This window comes from Chiloscyllium punctatum, chromosome 18, assembly GCF_047496795.1.
Source record: "Chiloscyllium punctatum isolate Juve2018m chromosome 18, sChiPun1.3, whole genome shotgun sequence".
In the NCBI taxonomy this organism is placed as follows: domain Eukaryota; kingdom Metazoa; phylum Chordata; class Chondrichthyes; order Orectolobiformes; family Hemiscylliidae; genus Chiloscyllium; species Chiloscyllium punctatum.
Genome location: NC_092756.1, coordinates 72,444,638 through 72,459,291, shown reverse-complemented (window position 1 = coordinate 72,459,291; position 14,654 = coordinate 72,444,638). Strand labels below are relative to the sequence as shown.

At 42.1% G+C, this 14,654-nt stretch overlaps 1 protein-coding gene across 1 annotated transcript in view; it reads right to left on the bottom strand.

The window, feature by feature from the left end:
- Positions 1-13,987, bottom strand: part of LOC140489028 (guanylyl cyclase C-like) — a 151,009-nt gene extending 137,022 nt beyond the window's left edge. The window contains exons 1-2 of the mRNA XM_072588267.1: positions 13,780-13,987; positions 4,760-4,872 (exon numbers count right to left, since the gene is read on the bottom strand). Coding sequence (XP_072444368.1) covers positions 4,760-4,872; positions 13,780-13,987 — 321 coding nt within the window. The remainder of the gene's footprint in view (positions 1-4,759; positions 4,873-13,779) is intronic.
- Positions 13,988-14,654: the final 667 nt, after the last annotated feature.

The window sequence follows — 14,654 nt, the reverse complement described above, 5'->3', positions numbered from 1 at the left end:
ATACCCAGCCTCAGCATGGACTCGAACACCCGGCCTCAGCATAGACTCCAACTCCCGGCCTCTGTGTGGGGCTCAAGTTCCTGGCCTCAGTGTGGACTCAAAGTCCTGGCTTCAGCATGGACTCAAACTCCCGGCCTCAGTGTGGATTCAAACTCCCGGACTCAATGCAGACTCTAACCCCCAGCCTCAGCGTGGGCTCAAACTCCCGGCCTCAGCGTGGGCTCAAACTCCCAGCCTCAGTGTGGACTCAGACTTCCAGCTTCAGCTTGGACTCGGACTCCCAGCCTCAGTGTGAACTCAGAGTTCCGGCCTCAGCATGGACTTGAACTCCTGGATTCAGTGGGGATTCAACTCCTGGCCTTGAGGTGAAGCCAGGTGGGGCCTGGATTGGAAGTACATATTTCTGTATTTTTCTAATTTATTGCTGGACTTCTTACTTCTTTATTTTTTTTCCTTTTATCATAAGAATTTGTAATTCATTATTTGTACCAAGGTACCTCAATACCTAAGATGGCGCCATAAGTTGCGACTTGTAAACTTTGCACTGTACTCATGTGAGTACATGTGACAATAAAGCTCATTCTAATTCATTTCTAATTATGGTCTTAAGGATGATGGTGCCACATGTGAATGAATAGCCCCACTGCAGTGAAAAGAATGACGCCAACGCCTTGGTCCCTCACTACCAACCGTGAGTGTAAAGGTCTGAAATATCTTTACACCTCAAGGAACAATGCAGGTGGTATCATAATAACTCCTAATAAAAGCAGCATCAAATCTGAGAGTTCTCAATGTCAAGACCTTCACATGATAGATGGTCACTTAGATAAAATCCTCAGCCTATAACAGATGAAAATTACTTTCCTTCCATAAGAGGAGTAATAACAACTTTTATTTGTAAAGCACCTTAATATCATAAAACAGTCTGAGGTACTTCACAGGAACATTATTTTTGTGAAGGAAAGGTTGAACCCCTCTGATAATTAACCCAAACTATTACAGCAGGAGTAGAGATGCCCGTCTAATAATTAAAAATCTGAAACATTGAGGGAAGCTCGCCTTGCCTCATAATCTGTTAACTGAAAGAAATCCCTGATATTTATACTTTGTAAGCACAAGTAATAATTTATTTAAATAATGAACAAGTTAACAGAATTACTAACAAACTTAACCAATCCCCCCTAACTACTAACGATTCCCTAACTAAACAACATTCTACTACAGTACTGTTCCAATAAAACCCAAATATTAAGAAAACTAAATTAAAACCTAAATTCTCAAAGTCCACACAGAATGCATCTTCTAGAATGTTCTGCTTCAGTCATAAAAAGCCTTCCTTCCGCTGATCCTTCTGTTCGGGATGCTATCTCTGGGAATTATTCTGTTCTGAATGCCTCTCTCCATCAAATTCTGGTGTTAGGAATATTATCTAAAAGTGCTGTGTATTTTTATGAATAGATGGTGCTTTTTTTAGAGAGTGTGGAGATTTCTGAGAGCGAGATGTTTTTTTCAGATGGCATTTGGCTCTCTCTTCTCTGTCCAAATGCTCCCTTCTTTATACCCATGATGACATAACAATATACTTACAACAGCATTGGTCCAAGGTTTAAAACCCATCCGATTTAAATTCAGTTGGATTTCAGTTTCTAAGTGCTTGGCTTAAATTAACTGGCTAATTTCAAACTAGTTGCCAAAACATCAAAAAAAAGCCGAAGGTTTCCAATCATACAGCCAATTGAGTCCAGAGTGTGATGCAGGAATGGTTGTCTGATGAAGGGCATATGCCCAAGATGTCAAATCTCCTGTTCCTTGGCTGCTGCCAGACCTGCTGTGCTTTTCCAGCACCACACTCTCGACTCTGATCACTCGCATTTGCAGTCCTCACTTTCTCCTATACAGCCAATTGATGTATGTTTCAATTTTAGAGCTCTCTGTACATCTGTTGCTGCTTGCAGACATTTCCTGGTTTAAATCTCCAACCTTAGAAAAACCCTCTACCCTCCTATCATTTTTACAAAGAAATTTTGGTTTTCTGCCTTCCACTTCATGAGTGGTTTACACAACTTTGTAACAATTATAACAAGAGAAAATGATTTCAAGCCAGATAAAGAGATATCAGGTCAGATGACCAAAAGCTTGAGAAAAAAGAGGCAAGTGTTAAGACATGTCTGACAGGAGGAAAGAGATGTAAAATAGAAGGGAAGTTCAGGGAGGTAACTGCAATGTTTTGGGCCTGGACAACTGAAAGGTATCTCACTGATGATGGCATAACTTATCAAGGACAGCCAATGGATGTTATTTACCTGGACTTCAAGAGGCATAGGTTTAGGGTGAGAGGGGAAAGATATAAAAGAGACCTAAGGGGCAACCTTTTCACGCAGAGGGTAGTACGTGTATGGATGAACTGCCAGAGGATGTGGTGGAGGCTGGTACAATTGCAACATTTAAGAGGCATTTGGATGGGTATATCATTAGGAAGGGTTTGGAGGGATATGGGCCAGGTGCTGGCAGGTGGTACTAGATTGGGTTGGGATATCTGGTCGGCATGGATGGGTTGGACCGAACGGTCTGTTTCCATGCTATACATCTCTATGACTATGACTAAAGCCTTTGACAAGGTGCTGTACAGAAGGTTACTGAGTAAGATAAGGGCTCATGGTGTCAGAGGCAAGGTGTTAGCATAGATAGAAGCTTGACTGTCTGGCAGAAAGCAGAGAGTGGAGGTAAAAGTGTCCTTCTCAGTGTGTTAGCCAGTGACAAGTGATGTTCCGCAAGGCTCAGTGTTAGGACCATAACCTTTTACTTTTTACATTAACAATCCAGATGAAGGAACTTAGGGTATTCTGGCTAAGTTTGCAGACGATACAAAGATAGGTAAAGAGACAGGTAGCATTGAGGACATGGGGAGGCTGCAGAAGGATTTGGACAGGTTAGGAGAGTGGGCAAAGAAGTAGTAGATGGTGAACAATGTGGGAAAGTGTGAGGTCATGCACTTTGGTATTAAGGAATAGAGGCATGGACTATTTTCTAAATGGGGAGAAAATTCAGAAGTCTGAAGTACAAGGAGACATGTGAGTTCTAGTCCAGGATTCTCTCAAGATAAACTTGCAAGTTGGGTCAGTAGTTTGGAAGGCTAATGCAATTTATTTTGAGAGGCCTTGAATCTAAAAGCAAGAGTGTACTTCTGAGGGTCTATAAGGCTTTGGTCAGATCATATTTGGAGCATTGTGCACAATTTTGGGCCCAATATCTCAGGAAGGATGTACTGGCCCTGGACCGTGTTCAGAGGAGGTTCACAAGAATGGTCCCAGGAATGAAAATCTTAACATATAACAAACGCTTGAGGACTTTGGGTCTATACTCAATGCTACTTAGAAGGATGGGAGGAGGGAGGGGGGGGGGAATCTAATTGAAACACACAGAATACTGAGTGGCCTGGACAGAGGGGATGTTGGGAAGATGTTTCCATTGGCAGGCGAGACCAGGACCTGAGGGCACAGTCTTAGAGTAAAGGGAAGACCTTTTAGAATGGAGATAAGGAGAAACTTCTTCAGCCAGAGAGTGGAATTCACTGCCACAGAAAGTTGTGGAGGCCAGGTCATTAAGACTGAGATTGATAGGTTCTTGAGTATCAAGGGGATTAAGGGTTAAGGGAAGAATGGGGTTGAGAAACTTATCAGCCATGATTGGATGATGGAGTGCACTCAATGAGCTGAATGACCTAATTCTGCTCCTATGTCTTATGGTGATATGGTCTTATTAAAATAGAAGATGAAGATGTCAAAATTTGATGGGTTTGGAGATCTCAGAGGGTTGTGGAGTTGGAGGAGGTTTCAGAGATTAGGAAGGGTGAGTTAATGTAGGGTCATCATTGGTATCGAACGCCAGTGATGAAGCAAGGTGAGCATAAGCATGGTATGGGTGAAGTTGATAAAAATAGACTCCACAAAAAATTAACATTAAAAGAATATGCCTGTGGAATTAATTCACAAATTATTCTGTTGTGAGAGCATTTAATAAAGTAGAGCAGCCCTGATGGACTCCTGGATTTGTCCCAACCAAACTCCACTGAACTTTGCTTAGATCTTTTTTTTTTATTCATTCATGGGATGTGAGCATCACTGGCTAGGCAAGCATTTATTGCCAATCCCTAATTGCCCAGAGGGCAATTAAGAGTCAACCACACATTGCTGTGGTTCTGGAGTCACACATAGGCCAGACCAGGTAAAGATGGCACTATCCTTTCCTGAAGGACATTAGTGAACCATATGGGTTTTTCTAACAATCAACCATGGTTTCATGGTCATCTGTAGACCCTTACTTCCAGATTATTATTGAATTCAAATTCCTCTATGGTGGGGTTCCAACCCAGGTGCCCAGAACATTACTTGGATCTCTGGAATAGGGCTTTTGCCCGAAACGTCAATTTCGAAGCTACTTGGATGCTGCCTGAACTGCTGTGCTCTTCCAGCATCACTAATCCAGAATCTGGTTTCCAGCATCTGCTGTCATTGTTTTTACCTCTCTGGAATAATAGTCTACCAATTATATCACTAGGCCATCACCACCAACACATGAGTTGCAATTTCAGCATGACAAGGTATTATTTGGGAGTTTGGATTGGAAGGTGTAATGAGTTATCAATTGCCACTATTTGGCAGTGCCACTGATGTATTGCACCTTACTGAAAACAAAATTGGGATACAGCAACATATTTGTAGCTCAAAATTCACAAGAATTTGATTTACAGCGTACTCACATATAACTTTTTCAGATTCTCCAAACCTTCACAGGTGCTACTGTGGCAGCCTTTGGATTGATACAATGATGTGTCAAAGCCATTAAACGTAGCATCCAATGTCACATTAAAGCCTGAAACATAAATACACTTGTTACTATTTCCTCCAAACTCGCTGCTCTTTTCAGTTGGAAACTTCTCCATTCCAAACAATATTTTTCTTGGGCTATTCAGACAATGAGAGCCACAGATCATACAACTACTGGATGTTCCTCCATTCGATCGTTGCCTATTCTATTCATTTCCTTTCTGCTCTATCCACCTCTTTCTATCACACTCACATTATGCAGCTCTCCTGACTCTTCTTCTCCGGCCATTACCTTCTTACCCAGTCCCTGCTGGGATAATGGGAATGTTCTTGAGTCAGGAACCTAAGCCTCTAATTTGCTTGCTCAATTATTTTTCTTTCCCAGAGCTAACTAATTCAACAATTGTACATCCTTATTTGGCATAAGAATAAAACAGGGAAGGTGGCTCAACCATGACATATAAAGGAAATCAGGGTAGAAGCCAGAGAGGAGGCATATAAATTGACCAGAAAAAGCAGCAAGCCATGAGGACTGGGAAAAATTTAAAATTCTGCAGGGGAGGACAAAGGACTTAATTTGTAGAGGAAATTTTGAATACAAAAGTAAGCTTGTAAAAAAACATAAAAACTGACTGCAAAAGTTCCTATAGACATGTGAAGAGAAGCATAAGCTCCTCATCCTGATGAAGAACTTATGCTCGAAACATCGACTCTCCTGCTTCTTGGATGCTGCCTGACCAGCTGTGCTTATCCAGCACCACACCTTTCGACTCTGATCTCCAGCATCTGCAGTCTTCACTTTCTCCTTGGAAATGGTATTGAGATGAAAACCCAATAAGTCCCAAAGCCTGATGCTCTGCATCCCAGAATCTTGAAAAATGTGGCCCTAGAAATAACAGATGCATTGGTGATTATTTTCCAGCATTCTGTAGCTTCTAGAAGAGTTCCAATGTACTAGAGGGTACCTAATGTAACCCTACACTTTAAAAAAGAAGGGAGAGAAAATAGGGAATTATAGGCCAGTTAGCCTGACATCGGTCATGGGGAAAATGCTGGAGTCAATTATTAAGGATGTAATAACTGATTTGGAAAGTGTTGACAGAATCGATCCTAGTCACTAAATGGAAATCATCCTTGACAAATCTTCTGGAATTTTTTGAGAATGTGACCAACAGAGTGGATAAGAATGAATAAGTAGATATTGTGTATCTGGACTCTTGACAAGGTCCCACAAAAGAGATTAGTAAGGAAATTTAAAGCTCATGGGATCAGAGGTAACGTATTGATATGGCTAGAGAACCGGTTGGCAGGCAGGAATAAACTGGTCCTTTTCAGAATGGCAGGTATTGACAAATGGGGTGCCACAGAGTTCAGTGCTTGGACCCCAGCTGTTCACAATATACATTAACAACCTGGACAAAGGGGTTGAATGCAACATCTCAAATTTGCAGATGACACTAAACTGGGTGGCAGTGTGTGCTGTGAGGAGGATGCTAAGAGGCTACAGGGTGACTTGGATAGACCATGATGGGCAAATACTTGGCAAATGCAGTATAATGTGGATAAATGTGAGGTTGTCCACTTTGGTCTCAAAAACAAGGAAGAAGATTATTATCTGAATGGTGGCAGTTTAGGAAAAAGTGAGGTGCAACAAGACCTAGGTGTCGCTGAAACAAGCAGACCAACACTCAAACAAGCAGACACATCACACCCAGACACTCTAACCGCATTACCATACATCGAAGACATCTCTGAAATGACTACCAGACTACTCCGACCCCTTGACATCGTGGTCGCCTACAAACCTACCAACACACTGAAACAGCGGCTGACAAACCTAAATGACCCTATACAAACAGCCAGCAAAATGAATGTAATTTACAAAATACCATGCAAGGACTATAACAAACATTACATTGGACAAACAGGCAGAAAACTAGCCACCAGGATACACAAACACCAACTAGCCACCAAAAGACATGACCCCCTCTCACTAGTATCCTTATATACAGATGAAGAAGGACACCAATTCGACTGGGCCAACACATCCATCCATGGACAGGCTAAACAGAGACACACAGAGAAATTCCCAGAGGGCTGGCATTCAAACTGGAACTCCATCAATAAACACATCGATTTGGACCCAATTTACCAACCTCTGAGAAAAAGAACCGGAAATGATATCACCCACTTTAAGAGAGCAAGACACATAAATAGAAAGCAGGACATAACACCAGCGCTTCACCGGAGGCTCACTGAAGATGTTACCTAGCATGGTGAAGAAACGTCTGAAAACAAACCTTCCAGCTCAGCAAGCAAACTTACAACCTCAACCTCAACCTCAGCTACAAATCTTCTCAAAAATGGGTAAAGTGCTAGATCAGGCTGTTGGCAAATAACTGTCACATTTTGAAAGATTTGAACAAAGACAAATAATACATAATGTTGGAGAAACTCAGCATGTCGAGCAGCATCTGTGGAGAGAGAAACAGAGTTAACATTTTGAGTGTGGCATAACTCTTCTGAAGAGGTTCCAGGTGTCAAGGTGAGATTCTTACTGGGTGTCTGGTGAGCTTTCTATTCAGGGGGATTGTTGTTTTTTTAACGAATATTAACTGCCGATCTTGCCCATTAATATGCAGTTTTCTATCATACCAGCCGTCACTGGCAAACTATATGTTGGGAATTCTCAACATGGAAGTTAGAGGCAGTACCTGGTGACTTCAGCTTGCCAATTGCTCCAAAGGAGCTCCATTAGATATCAGGCACCAACATCTCACAGCAAGCACACAGGCGCTGGTCTTATTGACCCCACATCTCCACATAGACATTGCCATCTGATATGCCAGCCTCTAAGAGCCCTCATGGCATATCTCTGATCCACTTACAGTATGCTTCTGCACTTCAGTACCAAGCATCTGGGTAAATGGTAACTATCTTTGTAATGGTCCAGTAAGGACACTTTGAGCTGAGGAACATACACCCAATTTATGGACTAGACCAAGCTGCATCTCAGGGCAATTCACATTCACGTATTCAGAACCTACCTGGACGTTCATAGTAATTTTTGCATGAAACCTTTCTTTTATTCACTCATGGGATGTGGATGTCTCTGATTAGTTTTATTACCCTATTCCTAATTTCCTGGAGGGCAGTTATTCTGGAGTCACAAGTAGATCAGACCAGGTAAGGATTGCAGTTTCCTTCCCTAAAGGACATTAGTGAATCAGATGAGTTTTTCCTGACAAGTAACAATGATTTCGTGGTCATAATTTCCATGTTTTTTATTTTTTCAAACTCCATCATCTGCCATGGTGGGATCTGAATCCAGGTCCCCAGAACATTAGCTGAGTTTCTGGATTAATAGTCTAGCAATAATACCACTAGGCCATTGCCCCTTAGCTCTTAGTCAACCTTAAGGTTTTGAGATCCACAACACAATTTATATGGGAGTAGGACCAGGTCTCTCCACATACAGTCATTGAGTCATGGAGTCACACAGCATCGAAACAGATCCTTCGGTCCAGCCAGTCCATGCCAAACATAATCCCAAACTAAACTAGTCCCATCTGCCTGCTTCTGACCCATATTTGTCCAAACCTTTCCTAAACATCTGTTAAATGTAGTAACTGTACCCACATCCATCACTTCCTCAGGAAGTTCATTCCAGACGCGAACCGACCCCTGTGTAAAAAAATTGTACTCACGTTTTTTTAAACCTCTGTCCTCTCACCTTAAAAATATGTCCCCTTGTCTTAAAATCTCCCATTCTAGGGAAAGGGCACATACCACTAACTCTCTCCATACCCCCATGATTTTATAAACTTCTATAAGGTCACCTCTCAACTTCCTATGCTCCAGTGAAAAAAAGTCCCAGCCTATCCAGCCTTTCTTTATAACTCAAACATTCCATACATGACAAATTCCTGGTAAATTTCTTCTGAAACCTCTCCAGCTTAATAGTAACTTCATGACCATAATTGGACACAGTATTCCAGAAGAGGCCTCACCAATATCCTGTACAGCCTCAACATGACTTCCCAATTCCTGCACTGAAAGGACTGAGCAACAAAGGCATGTGTACCAAACACCATTTTAAAGCACCCTGTTTATATGTGATGCAAACTTCAAAGAATTATGTACTTGCACCCCTATTTCTCTCTGTTCTACAACACCACCCAAGGCTCTGTCATTAATCGTATAAACCCTACTCTTGTTTGTTGTACCAAAGTGCAGTGCCTGCATTTCACCTTCTGCCATTTTTCAGCCCATTGTTCCATTTGATCAAGATCCCTTTGTAATCTTAGAAAACCTTCCTCACTGTCTACTAATTTATAACACCAAAATTGGAGATATAGGGGACAGCGAAGAGGGTCACCTCAGATTACAACAGGATCTTGACCAGATGGGCCAATGAACTGAGAAGTGGCAGATGGAGTTTAATTCAGATAAATGTGAGGTGCTGCATTTTGAGAAAGCAAATCTTAGCAGGACTTATACACTTAATGGTAAGGTCTAGGGAGTGTTGCTGAACAAAGAGACCTTGGAGTGCAGGTTCATAGCTCCTTGAAAGTGGAGTCGCAGGTAGATAGGATAGTGAAGAAGGCATTTGGTATGCTTTCCTTTATTGGTCAGAGTATTGAGTACAGGAGTTGGGAGGTCATGTTGTGGCTGTACAGGACATTGGTTAGGCCACTGTTGGAATATTGCGTGCAATTCTGGTCTCCTTCCTATCAGAAAGATGCTGTGAAACTTGAAAGGGTTCAGAAAAGATTTACAAGGATGTTGCCAGGGTTGGAGGATTTGAGCTATAGGGAGAGGCTGAACAGGCTGGGGCAGTTTTCCCTGGAGCGTCGGAGGCTGAAGGGTGACCTTTAGAGAGGTTTACAAAATTATGAGGGGCATAGATAGGGTAAATAGGCAAAGTCTTTTCCCTGGGTTTGGGGAGTCCAGCACTAGAGTGCATAGGCTTAGGGTGAGAGGGGTAAGATATAAAAGACCTAGGGGGCAACTCTTTCATGGAGAGGGTGGTGCGTGTATGGAATGAGCTGCCAGAGGAAGTGGTGGAGGCTGGTACAATTGAAACATTTAAGAGGCATTTGGATGGGTATATGAATTGGAGGGTTTGGAGGGATGTGGGCCGGGTGCTGGCAGGTGGGACTAGATTGGGTCGGGATATCTGGTCGGCATGGACGGGTTGGACCAAAGGGTCTGTTTTCATGCTGTACATCTCTATCACTCTATAACTCTATGACTATGTCACCAATGTTAGTACTGTCTGCAAACTTACATGTGTCATTACTCGTAAGTGGGACTGCATAGGCTACCATGGCAGGTCACTGCTAACATCTGCAGCCTCTGGTAACAGGCCTCATCCCAAATGAAGTGGGTTAGCACGCATTGCCTTTGTCTACCATCAAGCCCCAAGTCTTGGTGATCCTTTGACACCCCTGCAATGGTCTTTTTAATTAGAAAGCCATGCTTTGATATAATTGGACAGCCAGAAGAGGTATGAGGCTTGCGAGACACAAACCAGGAAGCTTGTCATGGTTGTCAATAGAGACAGCCTTTGGTTGGGGATTCAGCCATAGTAAGTTAAAGACAGCATCTGATTCCAGGCCAGAGGCCTGGATGTAGTGATTTGGGACAAAGTTAGTCGTCCCTAAGCACAGTGAGAATCCAGATTCTCTCCTTGTAAGGGATGAGAAGTGAATATTAGGCAACCTACCAACCATCTTGACCATTATTGTGGTCTGTATTCCTCCTGGAATAGGAGAGAGGAAGGTATTAAGGGAGATGAAAGTGATTGGCACAGTTGTTACTGTGGGTGTAGATGTGGAAGCATCCTGACCAAGTCTTTAGGCAGTACAGAAAACATGCAAGTTTAATAGCGTTCAGTTGAAGAACATGTTGACAGACAATATTGAGAGTGGTATATTATGACCCTTTGTGGGAGGTGGGTGTGATATCAGAGACAGAGTGACTGTGAGGCATTTGAGAGAATATGATGTCACTTACTGGTGGAGCGGAGATTCTTCCTATGTTTATATGTCTTCCTCCAGATTGCTGAGACTGCACTGACCTGGGTGGCAACCTTGGACCAGGCTGATATGGTTTGGTATCATGTGTTCCTCTGCTAGTCTTGGGGGAAGAAGATGCCCTGTCTCTGCAACACCCTGTACATCAGGAGTCTCTTCTGCAAAATCAGGTGCAAATTTTGCCTTGTCCGCCATGTCCAGGGAAGATGTCAGGAAATGTGCTGGGCAGCCGCAGACTAATAATGGCCTATAAAGATGATACCAGTATCAGGGATGCTGCCCCATTCTAGGATATCCAAGTAGTGGCAAGTTGTTCTGGTTATGGCAAATGGTAGAATGGGACTCAAGTTGGATGAGGGGGCACCATAAGGATAAGTAAGTTTGGTAAAATGCAGTGAGGAACTCGTGAGGCCTCACGGAGAAAACTCTCCATAAATCTAACAATTAGTATAGAGGGGTAGCTCATTGGTAGAACGTGTAATTGTTTGCATGTTTATTTTGTTGGAAACCTCTGTATAGATTTTCTACTGATTTTATGATCTTTCACTGTGACTTTGGCACTGAAAGGGAAATTCCTGCCATTTTGTTTTGACTAAATCCCTGGACTGAGGGTACAATACCATGGCAGTTAAAATATGCCAAAAGGATTTGTGATTTGATTTGTCTCTTCTTGTCAGGTAATCTATACATGACTGAATGACAAAGCAGTAACTTCAAATTGAAATTAATAGCTCTTCAAATCAATGGGTGCATGATTGGCAGGCAGTCTAGATCATAAGCTTCCTCCTGAACAGCTTTTCATCTTCCTATACCCTCACCTTACAGCTGCTGTTAAAGTTGCCCATCATTTTATTAGTCATCTGACTGAAGCCATTATGGGCTTTGGAAAATGGACACAGTAGTGACAATTATGTTATGGCCAGATGACTCTGATATCAGAGCAGCAGAGAGAACAGCTGCTGAAACATCTTGAGAAATACTGTACTATTGAACTGTATTAATATCTTCGTGTAAATAGAGCTTACATTAAAAGAGAGAGTGTGACTCTTATTCCATATTAAGAACAGCTACACAGTGCAGCAGAGACAGCCATGCCCAGAGAACTTAGAGTAACAGAGCAAGTTTACTACAGAGTTCTTTAGAAGCTAAGAACCCAGCACAAGGCATTAACAGTTCAACACAGCTACTCATGATATTCTGCATAAAGAGCCAAGGAAGTAATTTGAAAAAGAATTCTGTTCTGAATTCCCAAACCTTTTTAAGAGTGAAAGGTAAGGCACTGGTTATACCTTGCTTTGATGCTCTACCAAGGACAATTGTGGAGTAGGCTAAGAAAGAAAATTTATTCTTCAGTGTCGAGGCAGATACATTTACCACTGGAACAACCAGTGAGAGGCTAGAGAGATGAAGCTAAGAGAAATGCATGCAGCTCAGAAAGCAGACAAGGAAAGCACAAAGATCTTTGTCCAGAAGGTTGGTCCAGACATTGTCCGACAGATCAAATTCTGAAAAGGTAATATGTACATGAGCAGGATTTAACACTCACAGATGATCTAATAGTTTGTGACCACAGTTTGGTACATTAGAGTCTATGAGGGAAAAGATCTTAAAACAACATAATGGAGGGCATTAAGTCATCACAAAATGTAGAGCAAGAACTCAACAATCAGTTTAGTGGTCAAACATTTTGAAAAAATTAGAGGGCAAAATCTTACCAAGCTCTGCGAGGTGGGCTGTGGTGAGATGACTGGTAGATTTGGGTGAGATGTTTGGCACTGCACATCTTAATGTCAAGATTATCTCACCACACCTCCAGTAGTGCGGTGGTGAAATTCTCACTAGGTAGCAGCAAGTTCTCAATTAACACTCATCATTGATTTTAAATATGTTGTTTACTACCCAACCCACCACGAATTGCGATGTTACCAAATTTTGTCAAGTCATCAGGACAACTCAACATAGAGACTAGAATGGATTCTTGGCCAGTTCAACTCGTTGCTTGTCCCAGAAGACCTCCATGTTGCCCACAAACAAACAGCAAAGCAGGGCACAATTCACCAACACTATAGCACTACTGCCTCACAGCTCCAGGCTCCTGGGTTTGATTCCAGTCTCGGGTGACTGTGTAAGTTTGCATGTTCTTCCCATGTCTGTGTGGGTTTCCTCTGGGTGCTCTGGTTTCCTTCCACAGTGCAAAGATGTGCAAGCTAGGTGGCTAAATTGCCAGGGATGTGCAGGCTCAGTGAATTAGCTATGGGAAATGCAGATTTACAGGGATGAGATGGTCTGGGTGGGACGCTCTTAAGACTCGATGGGCTAAATGGTCTGCTTCCACACTGTTGGGATTCCATGCCTTCATTACATTTATCTTCTTTCCGTTAAGAATGGCTGCTTTAAAAGCAGATTTGAAGGGAAAGGAGAGTGTACAAACCCACTACAACACCCAATCTGACAAAGTATAATCCCATTGAATACAAACATCCCTCCACCAGATTATTTTATTCATTTCTCCCTTATCTGTATTCCATGTTCCTCCTTCAACAGTAGTTCCCTCAACTGCTCTGTGTGATAACACATCTCACATTCTAAAGACTTTTCTTCTGAATTCATTGTTGGCCTTATTAGAAACTAGTTAATGCTTCTGACCCCAAGTTTTAGTCTCCCCAAAAGAGGAACCATCCTTTTATTATTCATGCTCTTTCGCAATTTGAAAGACCTTTGTCGGGTCGCTGTTCAGTTTTTTTCTATTCTGAGGAAACAACCCCAGCCTGTTTAGTCTTTGCTAATAGTTACAATGCCCTAGTTCTGATGTCCTCCTTGGGAATCTTTTCTTCCATTTTCTCCAGCACCCCTACATTATTTTTGCAAAATGGGGATCCGAACATGGTAAAGACAAAGCAAAACCTGTGTCTTACCTTTCTTGTTAAATCTGTTTTGAATGTGTTGAATTTCATCTTTAATAGCTGGACGAATGTTACGCAAGGTCCAAGGAGAGTGTGAATCGTTCAGTAGGATCACATTAACTGTAAACAAATCTTTGGTGCATTTAGAATTGGAGCTCAAGACTAAATACTCAGGGACTGCAACTATGATCCACAAACAGAAACTTAACAATCGCTTCATTTCCCCGCTGTGTTGTTAAAACACTCCAATTGTCCTTCTCTCAGGTCATTAACTTTGAAGAGTACCGGAAGTGCATCTGCGAGGTATATTAAAATGTCATCCTAAATCTTTTCTTCTGAGATATTATATGAGGCTGAGTGCAAAGGTCAGCTCATATAAAATGTTGTTTGTTCAATAGTAGTTCAGTGTTTATGGAATGTGCACAGGTTATACAGCACTGGGTTCCTCTGAATTGAAAAAAAAAACTGAGACTGCTCTTTCAAAGGCATTGCACCCGAAGTCTGGTGAAGAATTATCAAGAGAAATACTGCATCACTTTGTGATTAACAGGCGACGATGAATTGCTAGTCAGATGCGCAAGTGTTCCCATTATGCCACTGACTGAACCAGGCTAACTGGCATAGAGCGGCCTGGGGTGGTTGGAAGTCACTAAGTTGTGATATCATTTTAGGAGGGAACATGCAAATGAGCAAGTACCAGGATGTAAAACATGTGTCTAATGGCCAGTGTAGAATCTAGCTTATAGATTAGATTGTGCAGCTGTGTTTTTCGTTAAGAAATCTGACTGATGAGGAATTCTGTAACATATCTTCAAATAAGCAAAATCTATGTCCAGATTTGCAGCTTTGGTGGTAAGAGTGACAAGTTTGTGTAAGCAAACACAGAA